General features: G+C 43.8%; 1 protein-coding gene across 1 annotated transcript; it reads left to right on the top strand.

The window, feature by feature from the left end:
* The first annotated feature begins 2,280 nt into the window (after positions 1 to 2,280).
* On the top strand, positions 2,281 to 18,483 carry LOC118814456 (GTPase IMAP family member 8-like). The gene is made up of 6 exons (XM_036580076.1): positions 2,281 to 2,319; positions 2,432 to 3,130; positions 5,366 to 5,689; positions 6,272 to 6,976; positions 12,678 to 13,382; positions 17,604 to 18,483. The coding sequence occupies exons 1-6, from the start codon at positions 2,292 to 2,294 to the stop codon at positions 18,275 to 18,277; spliced, it is 3,135 nt and encodes a 1,044-aa protein (XP_036435969.1). The 5' UTR covers positions 2,281 to 2,291; the 3' UTR covers positions 18,278 to 18,483.
* The last annotated feature ends 1,442 nt before the right edge of the window (positions 18,484 to 19,925 follow it).

Raw genomic sequence — 19,925 nt, 5'->3', positions numbered from 1 at the left:
GTCACGGGCTGCGGGGACCTCAATATCGGCCTCCTGTCCTGGGAACATGGGCAGTGTACCCAAACTGGTACTCGAATGGGGACATGCCCAGAGAGGAGTGCCAAAGAGACTTATGGGCCCAGAACAGGTGCTCAGACCACGCAGAGGGTTGTGAATAGGCCAAGCACCTGAAGGTACATCTGAGGTCCTGATTTACTCTTTCAGTCTGCCCACTGGACTGAGGATGGAAGTCTGATGACAGACTAACAGAGGGCCCAATTATTTGACAAAATGCTCTCCAGAAACGACTAGAGAACTTCGGTCCACGGTTGGAAACGATGTCTGAAAGGGAAACCATGGACCCTTACCAGGTGTTGTAACAACAACGTGGCAGTCTCTCTAGTCAAGGGCAGCTTTGGCAGGGTGATGAACTTGTAGGCCTTGAGAAGCAATCTTCTATGACCATAGTCACTGTTTTACACTGGGACACTAGCAACCCTGTGATAAAGTCTATGGAGATCCCCGCCCAAGGCTGCAAGGGTGTGGGCAAAGGCTGGAGCAAGCCTGCTGGTGGGGTCCTAGGCTCCATGTTCTGTGCACACACTTGGCAGGCTGCTACACAGCCATGTACGTCCCTCTTCATGTTAGGCCAACAGAAACATCTTTTTAATAACTCCAGGGTGCGGGTCTCCCCCAGGTGACCTGGAAAAGGGGAAGAATGACCCCACTGGAGGACCTGAGGCTATAACTAATGAAGGGACATATTGTCTGCCCATGATCCTACCCCCAGGTTCCGGTTCAGTCCGAAGTGCATCCTGGATGGCGGTTTACAGCCCCCAGCATACTGAGGCGATGATTTGGGCCTCCAGAGTGATTGGCTCTAGACAGCGGTTGGCAGATGGTGTTGACCACTGTCTGGAGAGCATGTCAGGCTTGATGTTCTTTGAGCCTCATTGGTAAAAAGAACAAAATCATACCGGCTGAAAAAACATCACCCATCTAGCCTGATGGGGGTTAAGCTGTCTGGCCTGTTGGATATAGGTCAGGTTCTTGTGGTCTGTCCAGACCAGGAAGGTATGTTTGGTGCCCTCCAGCCAGTGTCTCCACTCGTCCAGGGCCAACTTCACCACTAGCAACTCATGATACCCGACATTGTAGTTGTGCAGTGGGAATAAAACATGCAGGGGTGGAGTTTATCATCCCTGGAGCGCTGAGATAAGGCTGCCCCTACACCTACATCAGAACCATCAACCTCTACTATAAACGATATGGTGGGGTTGGGGAGTCGCAGTACTGGAGCACAGGTCAAGAGACACTTGAGTTCATCAAAAGTCTTCTAGGCTTCCGAGGTCCACAGAAAACACCCAGTTCCCTTCTCGGTGAAGGATGTTAGTGGGGTGACTATCATACTAAAATTCCATATGAACCTAAAGAAAAAGTTGGCGAAGCCCAAAAAGCTTTGAACTAGGTGAACAGAAGTGGGGCTGGGCCATTTGGTGATGGCCTGAACTTTGCATGAAAGAAATACAGCTGGAGTGTCCATTAACCAAAATGGCATTATGAGGTACTTGTAATGGCCAGACGGCATGATGCAAGCTGTCTTTCACTCATCTCCCTGGCGAACTTGAATTAGATGATAGGCACTGCGCAGGTCCAACTTAATGAAGAAATTCTAGAAATTTGTGCTATGCCCCCAAAGGACACGTTGTGTAGGTGATACTTAAAGATCATTTTGGTTGTACTTTAGTAGCAGCCATCTAGTGGTAGCTTAATATGTAGCAGCCTTTTTAAATGAATTGCCCTTAAAATATATTCACTGTTGTCCACATCAAAAGTCTTTTAAAGTAATTAAATAGTGTGGGTTCAGATAAAATGGGTTCAAGTGTTCAGGTAATTTGGGACATACAGGGTTATTTTAATTAGCAAAGTTTTAAGTATGTGAGTCAAGAAACTGAAGTTGGTGTGACAGAAAGACTTAACCTATCCTGTGGTGTTAACATGCTAGACTTGCTTGCTAGAGACATGCTAGAAAGTCCACTTTTTAGCAGCACATTTAGAAGTACTAGTGATTTATGTTACCCTGGAAACTAATATTTCAGTTAATGCTCTGATGCATCTCATCTGGAAAAGCATGAATTGCTCCAAAGTGACAGAGCACCTTGCTGCCATTGCTGTTCAGAATCATTAATATCATGTGAGCAAATAATTTAAACCATGTATAAATACTGGCCATTTGATCAACAGGAGTTCTGCAACCTGTTGAGGAAAAACATAGCACTAATAAAAGATTAATACATTAATCAGCAGTACAGATGACTGGTCAAATAAATTACCACTCTGGTGAGTTACGAAATTTTGTATATTTTGTATGCAGTTTACATCTTTATGTTTTTATAAAATTCAGTTTGTTTGATTAATATTTAGTTGTTTAAAATATTTGTTTTTGTTGCAGGCGTAGAGCATTCTCTCTCAGAGCTAAGGATTGTGCTGCTGGGATGCAGAAATGCTGGGAAGAGTTCAGCAGGAAACACCATCCTGAACAGAGAGGAGTTTGAGTTAAAGAGAACTGCTCAGTGTGTGAAGAGACAGAGAGAAGTAGCAGGGAGACACATCACTGTGGTTGAAGCTCCAGGATGGTGGAACAGCACACCTGTAGAGGAGAGCACTGAGTTACTGAAACAGGAGATTGTACTCAGTGTGTCTCTGTGTCCTCCAGGACCTCACTGTCTGCTACTAGTCATATCTACTGCTATAGCATTCAAAAAGAGACATCGAGAGGTTTTAGAGGGATATCTTAAGCTTCTTGGCGATACAGTTTGGAAGAACACTATAGTGCTGTTCACCTGTGGTGATTTTCTTTTAGACACACCCATAGAGCAGCACATTGAGAGTGGAGGGAAGGAGCTCCAAGAGCTGGTTGAGAAATGTGGGAACAGGTATCATGTTCTCAACAGTAAGATCTTGAACAGTGAAGGCACAAAGCTGCTGGACAAGATAAAGGAGATGGTAGCAGCAAACAGTGGATGCTATTTTGACATAGGCAGAAGGATTTTACATGAAGTGGAAGAGGAGAGGAGAGCAGAGGAAGAGAGAACAATAAAGCAAATGATGAAGCACCAGAAACAGAAAGAGCACGTCAGATCATGGATGGGTGAGTGTTTTTATTAAATTAAATCTGAATCTGACTAGGATCGAATTGTAGAAGCAGTGTTCATTCTATAATTTGCTCTTTAGGTTTCCATTGCCAGAGTATCATATTATAACTTATAGAAAAACTCCAATTTGGCCCTTCTGACAAATTTACACGATCAGAAGCAATTTTTCAGGTTAAGGGCTCAGTCAGAAGCAGTTTACAATAAAGATAAACTCATAGTGTGAGAGAGCAAACAAGCCAATTTTAGCCTCCTGTTTGAGCTCCCAGTTCGGGGCAGCCAACTCTCATGCGTTGACTGTGAGATTTAGGTCTAATCTCATGCTCTCATGCCACACTTAACATTTCTCATGCATTTTTACATCTCTCCTGAAAACAACCTACTGATGAACCTGAACGCTCATAAAGTGTTACGATGTCAACACAGATCAGACACTCACAGATAAAAGGACAAGGCTGAAGTTTACTTGAGGTTTTGGTGAAGGTACAAAGGGCGAAGTCAGAACAGGCTTGGGTCAGAACCAGAGAGCAAGAGAACCAAAACAAACGGTACATCCAGAGAGTAACCAAAACCAGTCCAAGTTCAAAAACCAAAATGTCATACAATATCCAGCAAACAATTCAAAAAGGGCAAGTCAGAAATACAGAAAACAGGTCATACACAAAAGAACTTACATAAACAAAGAATGCTCAGTACGCAACGAAAGGTGCTGGCAATACTTCGCAAATTACTAAGCTAAAGCCCGGGCTTTATATACTATCTGACTAATGAAGTGTAATGAAAAATAGGGGTGACAGTTTAGAATTCTGGTGAGGAGGAACGCTGAAATGAATGTTCATTGGTTGATAGCGGTGGAATAAGAGTCATGTGGTCTCCCAATGATTCATGGGAGTTGGAGTCCTCTGGGCCGTTCAAGGACTCAAGTGATCTGAGGGAAAAGGAACAGGTGGAGGAGTCGTCCTTGGCAGGAGGCGTGACATAAAGCTTTCTGCTTCTGCTCAGCGCTCCAGCTTTAGAAACACTGTGGCTGGGTAGTGGCAGTTTACTTTAAAGCCACTGAAAGAGAGCACTGTCACAATGAAAACTTAGTAACACATAATAACATTCTGATCTGCCCTCAGGGAATGTTTAAATTTTAGAACCAACGAATATCAGCACACAAATAATACCCAGTTAAGCCATCCTTGAAAGATCAATTAAATCCTTAAACCAGATTTTATTTAACAATACAAACATTTAACCAATTTTAATTTCAAATATTGACCAATATATGCAAAAATAAAACATTATATTTATATTGAACTCATTTATTGTTATGGAAAAGTGTTGTCTAGTTAACGAATAACTACCACTCTGTGCTGTTTGCTAAAATGAAGCTTTAAAACCCAACAATTCACACCATCACTTGGAGACTAAACACAGTGAATAGGTGTCTAAACCTGTCAAATTGAAAGAGAGCTCCTCAGCTTTCATCTCATCAGCCTGACATCCAGCACTTGTTAGCTGCCAAATGAGCCTTCTCATCAGAAAAAAGATCTGATTACTTAAATCTGTGGAAGTTTTTGTGGTTATTTGTGTGGGCCACAAGTCACAAAAGACTGAGACCAGGCTCGAGTACTATAACACTAGTATCTAAGAGAAGAAAATGCCTGATGGGATTGTGTGATAGAAAGTGTCCCAGGCCAGGGTGAGGGTTAGGATTAGGTTTTGGGTTGAGGTTAAGGTTAAGGTTAGTTTTAGGATTAGGGCTAGGGTGTGGTTTAGGATTAGGCTTTGGGTTGAGGTTAATCTTAGGTTTAGGATTAGGACCTAGGTGACAGTTAGGATCAGGTTTTGGTTGAGGTTAAGGTTAGGGTTAGGATTAGGGCCAGGGTTAGGGTTAGGTTTTGGGTAAGGTTGGGTAAAGTTAGGTTTTGAGTAATGGAAATACCTTATAAAATCTACTTCATGTAACATATCAACAATAGATCTACTTAATGTCAGTAATGCACCAACAATACATCTTCAAGATATTTACTTCAATATATTTAGATGCTGCACTACACTCTACTTTATTGATGTGTTACTGATACTACGTTTAGAGTTTATTAATCATCTACAAAGAACCACTCAAAATAAGGTGTTAACTCAAGCTAATTTCAGTTTATTTGGAGTCAAGAGATTCCCCCTGCAATTTTTGGTATAAAAGGAAGAGCAGTAACTTTTATTGTTTTTTTACTCACTGTCCCATGAAGGAATCTCAGGCCATTTCAGGCACTTGGTAAACACATCCATAGAGCAAAACATTAATATTGAAGGGAAGGAGCTTCAGTGGCTGGGTGAGAAATACAGATACAGGCATCATGTTCTCAACAATGAGAACAGGAGTGATGACACTCAGGTCACAGAGCTGCTGGAGAAGATAGAGGAGATGGTGGCAGCAAACAGTGGACGCCATTTTGAAATGGACAGAAAGATTCTTCAGGGGGTGGAAGAGAAAAGGAGAGCAGAGGAAGAGAGAGCAAAAGAGAGGATGATGAAGGTGCAGAAACACAGAGAAGACCTCAGATCACACATGTGTAAGTCATGGATATATTCCGTATTTTGTGGTCTGACACAGTTAAACACAAGTGTAATGCACATCACTCTTTGTGCTTTTTTTTAAATTGAAATAAGTGGAGAATGGAGGATTTTTCTCAGGAGGTCAGTTTTAGTCAATCACCCTGATCAGCAATCTGACCTTAATGTCCAAGTGTGCTAAATGTCTTGAACCAAATAGTTTCAGATAACTGTTATATTTCCCAAAATAAGTCGCACACATCCCTGTTCAATAGGAACATCTAGTGGTAGTTCAGTACCTATGGTAAGTGGACAAACTTTTTATTACTGGGCTGTGTGTGTGGACTTTTGGGATTCTTTGAACTGAGTCATTTTTATCCCCACTGTATTATTCACAGACAGTGCAGAGGCCAGGGCAATAAGTCAGCATGTTCCTCACTGTACATGTGTGGAGTTTTACTAAATTTGTATTAAAATTAAAACATTCAGTGATTCATTGAAAATGATTAGATTATATATATCTTCCCAATGTTTTCTTGTTCATTAAATAAATAAATATATTTCTCAGTTATATTTTTACTCTGGATATTTTACTCCTACAGGTGATGCCCTCCATCTTTCAGATCTGAGGATTGTGCTGCTAGGGTACATATATTCTGGGAAGAGTTCAGTAGGAAACATCATCCTGAACAGAGAGGAGTTTGAGTTAAAGAGAACTGCTCGGTGTGTGAAGAGACAGAGAGAAGTAGCAGGGAGACACATCACTGTGATTGAAGCTCCAGGATGGTTTTGGAATGAACTTGTTGATGAGAGCACTGAGTTACTGAAACAGGAGATTGTACTCAGTGTGTCTCTCTGTCCTCCAGGACCTCATGCTGTACTGCTGATTATACGTGTAGACACTGTGAATACAAAAGCCAATAGAAAAATATTAGATGGATATTTGGAACTTCTCACTGATACAGTGTGGAGTCACACTATAGTGTTGTTCACTTTTGGAGATTGGCTGGGAGACACACCCATAGAGCAGCACATTGAGAGTGAAGTGAAGGAGCTCCAGTGGCTGGTTGAGAAATGTGGGAACAGATATCATGTTCTCAACAATGAGAACAGGAGTGATGACACTCAGGTCACAGAGCTGCTGGAAAAGATAGAGGAGATGGTGGCAGCAAACAGTGGACGCCATTTTGAAGTAGACAGAAAGATTCTACAGGAGGTGGAAGAGAAGAGGAGAGCAGAGGAAGAGAGAGCTAAAGAGAGGATGATGAAGGTGCAGAAGCAGAGAAAAGAACTTAGATCACACACGTGTAAGTCATTTCAGTTATATTTTCAGCATTTTGTTTCCTTTCATGGTAAAAATGTATGTTAGTTTTGTGTGCGATCTTTAAATTTAGTCTGGAGGTCAACACTTTACCAGTGAGCCACAGCAAGACCTAAGCAAAGATCTGCAATGTATTTGCAGGTGATTAAAGGGGTCAAGCACCTATTTGGCAGTTGGTTTCCAATTTTAAATTACTGATGTGGTCTTACTTAATGATTAAATAAAATATCAGTATATTATTTTTTTTTAATAACAGATAAAGTTTCAGGGTACAAGTACCATATTACTTGTTTGTGTGACCTTCACAAAAATACCTCAGCTCAGATTCAAGCCTAGAACATTTAATCTGCAGGCAATTTTAGAGACAGATTAAATGTAGGTGGCAATAAGGGGTAAGCATCATTTTATGAAGTAATTCTCAACTATCCATTATTGTTGCATGCCTCCCACTGACATAATCAATTTCTACTATGCATATTCATGTGTTAAACAAAACTGGCCCTAGATTGAGCACTGTATAAGGCAGATTCAAACCAAATTTTGCATGTTTCCACAGTTTATCATTCTCAGTGTTATCATTTATCAATGTCCCAATTTGATCACAATCAGCCCGTTAAGTCAGAATGACTTAAACAATCAGCACTGATTGATTCACTTGCTGCAGACATAATGTGCAAAAAGTCCATGTTTTGATGACTATTTACTTTGATTCTCTACAGATTGTTAAACCAATTTTGATACAATCCAATGAAAATCCTAGGACTACATTGAAAATGGTATTTTGCAAACGTAAGAATTGCAGAAAAAAAACATTTAAAAACATAACTTGTTTTCATAAATACAATAGTAAGGTTTCTTGTGTAGATAAAATGCCAATGTCTGCTGAAATCAGACTAACTCATGGTAGCGATTCTTTTTTCCAATTATTAAGTGTTCCTTAACACGCCACATATAAAATGCTTCATAAGTGCTGGGCTAGTCTAGTAAAATGTAAAACTTTACAACATTTATAACTCCAAAGAAATAAATGTTACATTGTTCTTCAATGCTAACTCAGATAGATGTAGCCCCAATTACTGCATCTCTACAACCGATTAGATGTTTCAATGTCTTCTGTTGCCTGATTGTTTTTTAAGGGTGCTAAGATCCTTAAAAAGTGACTTTGATTTTAGAACACATTTCCTTTTCTTATCACCTCTCCCCTCCTTCCTTCCTTACTTACCCTTTTCTTTTTACAATCAGTCAACATAAATGTATCCTTTGTTGTCATGATACATACAAGTTCTTGTCTCAAAGGGACGTCTAAATAATGCTGGCTGTGTGTAGTCTTTTGAGATTCTTTGGGCTTTCTTGTGCCACCTCTGATAAAGGCCTTGCATGAATAGTAAAGAAATCCCAATACTGAACCAGACCATTTTCATCCTCACTGTCGAACTGTTAAGTCAAAAAGAATTGCTACAGTAGAAGCCAGTGTAAATCCAAAGTGGGTGGACTGACTTTCCTTAGCCTCAAAAAGAAAGGCACCTTTTTACTCACATTTTTGTCCTGCTACAAGCACATGAGTGTCTTGTTTAGGCAAAAGAGTTTGTCTATGTGCCTTCCTGCAAGAAAGTTGTTACACACCAGGTGGCTCTCTCTTCATGAGGCACAAATCCACAATTTTCTAGTGGTTAGACTGACACATTAAAGAATAAAGCCTAGGTGGACACTAAAGGGTGGCCTCTAGTGCAGAGCAATAAAGGCACAAGATGAAGGAGATAACTCAAAGGCACACGAAGGAGTGAGTATTAGAGAGAAAATTCATACTTAAGAGGAAAAGGAGAGTGCAACAAACAAAGAAAGTAACTAGCCAAAGGGGGGAACAAACTCTCAAGCTTGTGCTAAACACCATGCCACCAGAGACACCAGTGATAACACCGACCGAAGAGTTTACCAAAGGTTCTCTAGCCTGTTTTTCAGCGTGAAACGTGATCATCGGATTTATCTGCATGAACTGGGGAAAGAGCAGCTGGTGGGACACTGGATTCATCCGCTGTCTGATGGGAAACCATGGACCCTCTCCATGTGTTGCAATAACAACATGATGGTATCTTTAGCCGAGGGGAGTTTTGGTTGTTCAATGAATTTACAGGCCTTGGAGAAATGATCTACCACAACCATGGTAACCTTGGGAAATGGGCAAGCTGGTGATATAGTCCAGGGAGATCACCCCCCATGGCCCCAGTGGTATTGGCAGTGGCCAGAGCAAACTTTCTGGCGAGGTTCTGGACTCCTTTTCTGTGCACAAACATGGCAGGCTGCTACATAGCCATGTACATCCTGCGTCATGTTAGGCCACCAGAACCGTCTCTTCAGTAACTCCAGTGTGACTGTTCTTTTCAGGTGACTCATGAAAGAGGATAAGTATCCCCCCCTAATAGCAAGAGGAAAGTGCTACTGTTGGCCCGCTGATGGCAAAGCTGGCAGTCCACTGGCATTTTGCTCAGCATTTTCTGGGCAGCCCCAGCAGTGGTTAAGCAGAGTATTAGACAAAATTCCACTCATCATTGCTCATTTTCCATGCACAGTCCAATTTATTTATTTTTCCTTTCCTTTCATAAGTAAGTATACTTTGTAAATTAGTTTAGTAAATAATTTAAATCTAGCACAATGTCAGCAATAATATTTTCTATAAGTTTTATAAACATGTTGGGCTCCCAGGATGATTGGCTCTGGGGAGGAGTTAGTGAAGGCTGTTTTCCACTGCCTGGAGAGTGTGGTTGGCTGCATGTTCTTAGAACCGGTGGGTAAGAGAGGACAAAATCAAATCGGCTAAAGAATCGTGCCCACCTGGCCTGACGGGGATTTAATTGTTTGGCCTGTTGGATGTAGGTCAGGTTCTTGTGGTCTGTCCAGACTAGGAAGGGGTGTTTAGTGCCCTCCAGCCACCCCACCTGAACTTTGTAGTTGCGTTCAGGTGGGGTAAGCCAATGGGAGTAGAATGAACAGGGGTGGGGCGTATGATCGTCAGTGGACCGTTAACATAAAACTGCCTGTGATGAGGCAAACGCATTGCCCATCACCAGAGACTGTATGTGTATGTGTGTGTGTTTGTAATATTTACCTGAATACTCACCTGTTGTCTGTTTCCTAGCAGAGGCAGTAAAAGGGAGGCAGAGCAGATGGTGCTCACTCATGAGCATGCTGGGGGGTCCACGGCTAGCTCATGGGAGGGGTGATGTTTTCTACATGGGTCACAGAAAACAGAGTGAGACAGGTTAATAAATGTGCGCACTGTAATTAAACATCTTTACCGGTAATATAATTTGTTATGGCCTTATGAAATTGACTGTGATTATATTTACCTTTGTTTTAATCCACTCCTATAGGACAGCAACACCCCTGCAGAGTGAGATGGTTTAGCTCAGGTGATGCAGGGGCGGGGCTAAGCCTATAAGAGGTAGGGGAATGGTTCAGTGAGGGAGGCTAGCTCGAGAATGCTCACCTCAGATTGAGAGGAAGCTGAGGGAAAGGGAGTAGAGCCAAGCTAAAAGTATAGTTCTATGGCCTTGCGGCCTAAGACTAAGTATTACCTTACCTGTACTGCTATTGAGTCGGGACAACATTTTAACCACCGTTTATTTTGGGTTTGTACAGTTTTTCTTTTGTATGTCTTCACTTCGTAAATAAATCACTCACCGTTTGCAAAGAACTACCCAGAGTCGGTGACTTTGTGTATCCTCATGGAATTCGGCGAAGCAATGTCACACTGCCCCTATGCCTATGTCAGATGTGTCGACTTCCACAATAAATAGCACCATGGGATCAGGGAGCCACAGTACGTGGGCAGTAGACAAGAGAAGCTTGAGTTTTTCAAAAGCCTTTTGGGCTTTCAGGGTCCATAAAAAGGACCCAGTGCCCTTTTTTGTCAGGGCAGTTAGCAGGGTGGCTACCATGCTGAAATTCTGCATAAATCTACGGAAAAAACGGATGAAGCTCAGAAAGTTTTGGACCATCATCTAAAGAGACGAACACATGGAAACACTGGAAGACAGCTGGGGCGTTCATCAACCTGAATGGGGGTGCCAGGGAGGAGCTTAGTTGCACGATCTTAAGACTTGTGCAGAGGTAGGACTTGGGCCTTGCCCTTACTTAAAACCTCTGACAGGTGATGATATACCTAGGAGACTTTAGACAGATTGGGACATACTGAGGAGGTCTTAATTGGATTTGTTGTTGGTGCAAGAAGCTTAATGCAAGACACCTTACATTGAGGGCCCCAGCCCCCTACTGAACAGGTCAGTCAGTCCGGTTGTGGATTGTGATGTTGCAGCCAGGGGAGCCCTAGGACTAGCTGCAACTCTGGCGCTCCGATGAGTGAAAACAAGGTCAACTCAGTATGCTGACCAAGCCGAAGGGTGACCTGCTTGCTCTGCTGGGTAACCTGCCCCAACCCCAAAGGATAACCATCGATAGCATATGGAGACTGTTTCTCTAAGCTAATTAGAGGTAGATTCAGGGTCTTAACCAGGGAGATGTCAATAAAATTACTGGCAGTCTCTGAATCGACAAATGCTTGGAGCCTTCTTTTGGAGCCTTGTGCCCACAATAGGGTCACCATGAGGAAAAAAATCTGAACATCTGGGGAGGTTGTACTAGGTCTGTTACAGATTCCCCTTTCTGCAACAGAAAGGAGAATCTGTAGTAGACACTGCCCCTCTCGCATACAAGCCTCTAGCTCTTGTCAAAAAAAGGCAGGTACCCCCTAGCTGCATAGGTTGCTTGGGTGACTCGGAAGACACAGGGGACAGGAGCGGTTCAGGAGTGTTCAGAGGTGGGGTCCTACCACAAAGACATCTAGACTCCCGTTCCCACAGATGGCTGTCTAACTTAAATGCCTGTTCTTTGTTCTCTGGCACATCTCGGGTGACCAAATCATCTTTCAATTCATTGAAATTCATGCTGAAACGTAGCCTTTAGGGCCTTATCCTACCACCCACTCTCAGTGGCCAGGGTGTATTCTGCTAATGATCACTTACCGTTATGGGGTGAAGGAGATGAGAACCAGCCATGCCTCCACAGATGCATGGCAGCCATAAACAGCTCTAAGGAGGAACATGTGGTGGTCTTGTTCTCCAACAGAGGAGTAGCCCAGGCGAGGGCTTGATCTGTGAATATTGAGATGACAAAAGGTACTTTACAGTGCTCAGTGGGGAATCTTGAGGGCTTCTGCTCAAAATCTAGGGTGCATTGAAGGAGAAACCCCCTACAACACCCAGGTTCCCAATTAAGCTGCTTAGGGGAGGACAAGCTAGTTTCAGCTCCGTGACTTGAATGTCAGGCTGATGAAACATTGGGAGGGGGGTAACTGGTTGGGCTCCCAGCAGGCGTGCCTGGACATTGCAGAAGTCCTAGCTCTTAGGTGTCTTACCATTGTCAGAGATTAAGGCTGATTTTGTTGGATTAATTATAAATAATGTTATGAGAAAGGCTAAATGTCCACTTTGCTCTAATCTTCATCTATCATTTTTCTTACAGCTTCAATTGGTTCAAATCTATTGCAAACATGAAGCCATGTGGTGCTTTGAGCTGTTGCAGTTTAATAAAGGTATATTTTAATATGGCAGTGTGTATTAAAACAGTGAAAGTGAATGTGCTGCCCTTAGATACTGTATCAGTGAAGAATTGAAAATTTTCTTCTTCTGCAGGTGACACCTACCATCTCTCAGAGCTGAGGATCGTGCTGCTGGGGTGCAGATATGCTGGCAAGAGCTCGGTAGGAAACACCATCCTAAAGAGAGAGGAGTTTGAGTTAAAGACAACTGCTCAGTGTGTGAAGAGACAGGGAGACGTTGCAGGGAGACACATCACTGTGGTTGAAGCTCCAGGATGGTGGATTAATAGACCTGTAGAGGAGAGCGCTGAGTTACTGAAACAGGAGATTGTGCTCTGTGTGTCTCTCTGTCCTCCAGGCCCGAATGCTGTACTACTGACCATACGTGTGGACACAATGTTTAATAGGAATGGGAGAAAAATAATAGAAGGATACTTAAAACTTTTCACTGAGAGAGTGTGGCATCACACTCTAGTGTTGTTCACCTTTGGAGACTTTCTGTTAGACACACCCATAGAACAGTACATTGAGAGTGAAGTGAAGGAGCTCCAGTGGCTGGTTGAGAAATGTGGGAACAGGTATCATGTTCTCAACAATGAGAACAGGAGTGATGACACTCAGGTCACAGAGCTGCTGGAGAAGATAGAGGAGATGGTGGCAGCAAACAGTGGATGCCATTTTGAATTGGATAGAACTGTTCTACTTGATTTGGTAAATAAAAGGGCAGCAGAAAAAAGGAGAGCAAAAGAAAGGATGATGAAGGTGCAAAACAAAAGAGAAGACCTTAGATCACACATGTGTAAGTATTTTACAAAAAATGAAGCATGCTTTCTGTCACAGTCAGGGGTTTAGTGTAATACACATTAAATGGAGGATTTTTCTCATGTAGCCATGTTCAGTCATCCTGATTACCAGTCTGAAGAGATAAAGTGATGAGTTTAAAGTGATGAGTTATTGATCAAAGGTCATCATCAGTCAGTTTTGCTTTTGTTAGATTAAAAGTTGCCATCAGAAATAGAGCCAGTGGTGGCTGGATGTCCATTAGTTTGCAAGGGTAATCTTAATCTCATAAGAATGTGTCTGAATACTTGTTAAACTTTTGGTGCTGATTGTGGTGACATCTGCCACAAACATACATGCCCTCTAAAACCCACCCCTAAATTCCTTTATTCTGTCCTTTTTAATGTTCAGTGTAGAATCGATAACACAAACAAACAAGCTAGTTGGATTGCTAATGTCAGTTATTCTTTTTTTAACCACATGTAATGTGTTCTCTGCAAATCTGACCCTCATCTACATACTTAATTTGTGGATGAATTAGGGATTTTTCAGCCATGCTGGCTTACATTACATCCATGGGCTAATGACATTCTTATTTAATGGGCAATATTGGTGAGCGCGCCAATACCTCCTACTTTACGAGGTGTTGGATTGGTTAGAAATTTCATACTCAGACTCACACTCCCACCTTAATCTATGTTCCTACCCAAATTTATTAGTTCATGGTGGAATTTTAGCTTCAGTATCTTGACTGACTGTGTTACAGTTTCAGCCAGAATTTGATGATATTTAGTGAAACTGTGCCACTGGCTGCCACACAACCCAAAAGCATAAAAGATCAATCCACAGCACTTGTTTCAAAAATGTCCCTGACTTATCTACCTGTCTAAATACCATTGGGTTAGACAAACAAGATCTTGCTGCCGCATTTTTCAAGAGAAATAAGGAGTTTTCAGAAAGTAAAAAGTGCAGTATGATGTCATACAAAGCTCTGTTTTAGAGTATTTAGTAGACTCTCAAATACAAAATCTGTAAACACAGTGTTGCTTTTCACCAACAAACATGTCTGCCCAGAATCAGAGAATCAGAATACAAAGTGGCATGTTGTGTCAAGACATGCTGAGGCAAACCCACACTATCACATTGAGCTCCTCTAAGAAAGGGTCATAAATTTAACATCATCATCATCAGTCCATCAACATCATTAGTCCAGCTAGGGTCGCGGTAGCAGTTGGGAGAGCAGAGAATCCCAGACGACCCTGTCCCCCGCAACTTCCTCCAGCTCATTCCCGGGGACCCCAAGCCGCTCCCAGGCCAACCTGGAGATATAATCCCTCCAGCGCATACCCGGGGTCTTGTCCAGGGGGCATCCGGATCAGATGCCCGAACCACCTCAGCTGGCTCCTCTCAATGCGGAGGAGTAGCGGCTCTACTCCGAGCTCCTCCCGGATGGCCGAGCTCCTCACCCTATCAAATAGAGTGTAGCCCGCCACCTTGCGAAGAAAGCTCATTTCCGCCGCTTGTATTCGCGTTCTCATTCTTTCGGTCATTACCCATAGCTTATGACCATAGGTGAGGGTCGGGATGTAGACCGACCGGTAAACCCTCTTCACCACTACAGTCCGGTACAGCGACCACATTACTGCTGCCCAGTCTGCGGTCGATTTCACGATCCCTCTTCCCATCACTCATGAACAAGACCCCGAGATACTTAAACTCCTCCACCTGGGGCAAGTCCTGTGTGTGGCATGCCATCCTTTTTCAGGCTAAGACCATGGACTCAGACTTGTAGGTGCTGATCCACATACCAACTGCTTCACACTAAGCTGCAAACTGCTCCAGTGCGCGCTGGAGGCATCCATGTGATCCAGCCAAAAGAACAACATCATCTGCAAATAGCAGAGACGCCACCCTCTGGCCTCCACACATAATGCCCTCCTGACCACGGCTACGCCTTGACACCCTGTCCATGAATATCACGAACAGGAGTGGAGACAGGGCACAACCCTGGCAGAGTCCAACGCTAACACTGAAAGAGTCCGACTTAATGGCGAGTATACGAACACAGCTCTCACTCCGGGAGTACAGAGATTGAATGGCCCCGAGTAGCAGCCCCGGCACCCCATACTCCCGGAGGACCTCCCACAAGATATCTCAGGGAACACAGTCGTAAGCCTTCTCCAAATACACAAAACACTTGTAGACTGGGTTGGCAAATTCCCATGCCCACTCAACAATCCGTGAGAGGGTGAAAAGCTGGTCCATTGTTCCACGGCCGGGACGGAATCTGCATTGTTCCTCCTCAATCCGAGGTTCAACTATCGGTCGAAGTCTCCTTTCTAGCACCTTGGCATACACTTTCCCAGGGAGGCTGAGCAGTGTGATACCCCGATAGTTGGCACACACCCTCCAGTCCCCTTTCTTAAAAATAGGGACCACCACCCAGGTCTGCCAGTCCAAGGGTACTGTTCCCGAGGTCCATGCAATATTGCAGAGGTGTGCCAGCCACGACAGCCCCACAATATCCAGAGCCTTAAGCATCTCCGGACGAATCTCATCCACCCCCGGTGCCTGCCAACTACCTCAGTGATCTCCACCAGGGAAATGGAGCTTGACACGCCAGAAATCTCTGGCCCTGACTCCCGTGAGGGAGGCAAGTCTCCCGGATTAAGGAGTTCCTCAAAGTGCTCCTTCCACCGACCAACAATATCCTCATTTGAAGTCAGAGTTTCTCCACCCCTGCCAAATACAGCTTGGGCGCAGCCGCCCCGACTGCTTCTGAGTCGCCAGACAGTCGTCCAGAACCTCCTTGAGGCCGACCGAAAGTCTTTTTCCTGGCTTCTCTAAACTCCTCCCACGCCCTGGATTTTGCTTCTGCCACCGTTGCGGCTGCCACCTTTTTTGCCTGTCGGTACCTATCTGCTGAGTCGGGAGTCCTTCAGGCCATCCAGTCCCTAAAGGCCTCTTTCTTCAGCTTGACGGCCTCCCTCACCCCTGGTGTCCACCAGGGGGTTCTTGGGTTACCGCCCTGACAGGCACCAACAAGCTTTTGGCCACAGCTACGCCCGGCAGCTTCCACAATGGAGGTGTTGAACAGGGTCCATTCAGACTCCATGTCCCCTACCTCCTCTGGGACATGAGAAAAGCTCTCCCCGAGGTGGGAGTTAAAATCTTTCCGAACAGGAGCCTCCGACAGTCGTCCCTAGCACACCCTCACTATTCGCTTGGGCTTACCGGGTCTGACCATCGGTCTTCCCTGCCATCTGATCCAACTCACCACCAGATGGTGATCAGTTGACAGCTCAGCACCTCTCTTCACCTGAGTGTCCAGAACATATGGTCCCAAGTCAGATGAAACGACAACAAAGTTGGTCATTGTCCTATGACCCAAGGAGCTCTGGTACCATGTACACTTATGAACATCCTTGTGTTCGAACTTGGTGTTCATTATGGACAATCCATGTCTGGCACAGAAGTCCAATAACAATTCACCATTCGGGTTTAGATTGGGCAGGCCGTTCTTCCCAATCACGCCTCTCCAGGTCTCCCAGTCATTGCCAACATGAGCATTAAAGTCTCCCAGTAAGACTATGGAGTCTGTGGGCGGGACCCTTTCCAGAACCCCGCCCACTTGCTCCAAGAAGGCCGAATTTAAATTTAACATGGACAGTGTATATCACTTGCATTCTCCTGATTTAAGCCTAATTGAGCATGCACTGAGCCAACAAAAACTAAAAGATGCTGCCATAAAGGCTTAAGCATTCCAGATGAAGTAATCAGGAGTCTGGTTACCTCTGTGGGCCTGAGGTGTTTGTAGCAAGTAAAGGGTTTGGGACCAAAACTAATTTTAGCTTTTCTTGTATGGTTTTTGTTTTTTTAGAAAAAAAAAAGACTTTCTAAGCTTTAGTCTCATTCTCATGTTTTGGTCTGGAATACAAAATTTATGAACCTACTAAACAGATAACATTTCTAAATAAAATTTCACATCACTGCCCCACTGTTTGCTTCTTACTATAAGTGCAGTGGTTTTGAAGACATCCATTTATATAATTTAAAATGATTAGCAGACTCCTTTTCCAATTATCAAATGTTTTTGCATTTATTGATAATACACTATAGCAAATTATTCATAATAAAACACATTGTGATGATTCTCCATGTAATTATTGTAATGTGAAAAAATTACTGATTATGATTAAAAAGAGTCCTGTTTTCTTTTGGGGAACTTTCTCTCCTGCAGGTCACTCACACTGTCTCTCAGAGCTAAGGATTGTGCTGCTGGGGTACAGAAACGCTGGGAAGAGTTCAGCAGGAAACACCATCCTGAACAGAGAGGAGTTTGAGTTAAAGAGAACTGCTCAGTGTGTGAAGAGACAGAGAGAAGTAGCAGGGAGACACATCACTGTGATTGAAGCTCCAGGATGGTGGAAGAATGAACCTGTGGAGGAGAACACTGAGTTACTGAAACAGGAGATTGTGCTCAGTGTGTCTCTGTGTCCTCCAGGACCTCACGCTATACTACTGACCCTACGTGTGGATACCATATTTAAAGAGAGGGAGAGAACAGTATTAGAAGGGCACTTAAAGCATCTCACTGAGAGTGAATGGAGTTATACTATTCTGCTGTTCACCTTTGGAGACTGTCTGGGAGACAAAACCATAGAGCAACACATTGAGAGTGAAGGTAAGGATCTCCAGTGGCTGGTTGAGAAATGTGGGAACAGGTATCATGTTCTTAACAATGAGAACAGGAGTGATGACACTCAGGTCACAGAGCTGCTGGAGAAGATAGAGGAGATGGTGGCAGCAAACAGTGGATGCCATTTTGAAATGGACAGACAGATTCTACAGGAGGTGGAAGAGGAGAACAGAGAAGACCTTAGATCACATGCGTGTAAGTCATCTCATGAATAAATTCAGTGTTTGGTTAACTTTCACAGTTAGAATATGAATGTGATGTACATCAGTGTGAAGAGTAAAATTCTTGAATGTAATCAAGAGGAGAATTGTTGTCGTTTTTCAGGAGGCCAGTTTCAGACAGACATCCTGATCAGCAGTCTGAACTTACTATCCAAGTGCATGTCTGTAAAGTCATACACTATATTGCCAAAAGTATTCACTCACCCATCCAAATCATTGAATTCAGGTGTTCCAATCACTTCCATGGCCACAGGTGTATAAAACCAAGCACCTAGGCATGCAGACTGCTTCTACAAACATTTGTGAAAGAATGGGTCGCTCTCAGGAGCTCAGTGAATTCCAGCATGGTACCGTGATAGGATGCCACCTGTGCAACAAGCCCAGTTGTGAAATTTCCTCGCTACTCAATATTCCACAGTCAACTGTCAGTGGTATTATAACAAAGTGGAAGCGTTTGGGAACAACAGCAACTCAGCCACGAAGTGGTAGGCCACGTAAAATGACAGAGCGGGGTAGGCGGATGCTGAGGCGCATAGTGCACAGAGGTCGCCAACTTTCTGCAGAGTCAATCGCTACAGACCTCCACACTTCATGTGGAGGTCTGTAGGAGGTCTGATGCTGAGGCGCATAGTGCGCAGAGGTCGCCAACTTTCTGCAGAGTCAGTCGCTACAGACCTCCACACTTCATGTGGCCTTCAGATTAGCTGAAGAACAGTGCATAGAGAGCTTCATGGAATGGGTTTCCATGGCTGAGCAGCTGCATCAAACCCTTACATCACCAAGCGCAATGCAAAGCGTTGAATGCATTGGTGTAAAGCGCCGCCACCGGACTCTAGAGCAGTGGAGATGTGTTCTCTGGAGTGACGAATCATGCTTCTCCATCTGGCAATCCGATGGAGGAGTCTGGGTTTGGCAGTTGCCAGGAGAACAGTACTTGTCTGACTGCATTGTGCTATGTGTAAAGTTTGGTGGAGGGGGGATTATGGTGTGCGTTGTTTTTCAGGAGTTGGGCTCGGCTCCTTAGTTCCAGTGAAAGGAACTCTTAATGCTTCAGCAGACCAAGAGATATTGGCAATTTCATGATCACAACTTTGTGGGAACAGTTTGGGGATGGCCCCTTCCTGTTCCAACATGACTGCGCACCAGTGCACAAAGCACGGTCCATAAACACATGAATGAGCGAGTTTGGTGTGGAAGAACTTGAATGGACTGCACAGAGTCCTGACCTCAACCTGATGGAACACCTTTGGGATGAATTAGAGCGGAGACTGCGAGCCAGGCCTTCATGTCCAACGTCAGTGTCTGACCTCACAAATGCGCTTCTGGAAGAATGGTCAAAAATTCTCATAAACACACTCCTAACCCTTGTGGAAAGCCTTCCCAGAAGAGTTGAAGCTGTTATAGCTGCAAAGGGTGGGCCGACATTAGATTAAACCCTATGGATTAAGAATAAGATTTCACTCAAGTTCATATGCGTGTGAAGGCAGACAAGCGAATACTTTTGGCAATATAGTGTATGTCCTGAATCAAACAGTTTCGATGACTAGCCTTCATTATTCCCAAGTCAAGTAACAGCCAATTTCTTTTAAACATCTGAGTATTTTGATCTTTCCTTCATGAAATGTTTAAGAATTCATTCAAT

The sequence above is a fragment of the Colossoma macropomum genome, unplaced genomic scaffold (genome assembly GCF_904425465.1).
Source record: "Colossoma macropomum unplaced genomic scaffold, Colossoma_macropomum, whole genome shotgun sequence".
NCBI classification, from domain to species: Eukaryota; Metazoa; Chordata; class Actinopteri; order Characiformes; family Serrasalmidae; genus Colossoma; species Colossoma macropomum.
Note: the sequence above shows the minus strand (reverse complement) of the source record. Positions and strands in the feature narration are given on the sequence as shown.

Coding starts and splice junctions, on each gene's coding strand:
- LOC118814456 (XM_036580076.1), top strand. CDS start 2,292: ATGACTGGTCAAATAAATTACCACTCTG. Junction 3,131..5,365: donor GCACGTCAGATCATGGATGG/GTGAGTGTTTTT, acceptor TGTCCCATGAAG/GAATCTCAGGCCATTTCAGG. Junction 6,977..12,677: donor AGAACTTAGATCACACACGT/GTAAGTCATTTC, acceptor CTTCTTCTGCAG/GTGACACCTACCATCTCTCA.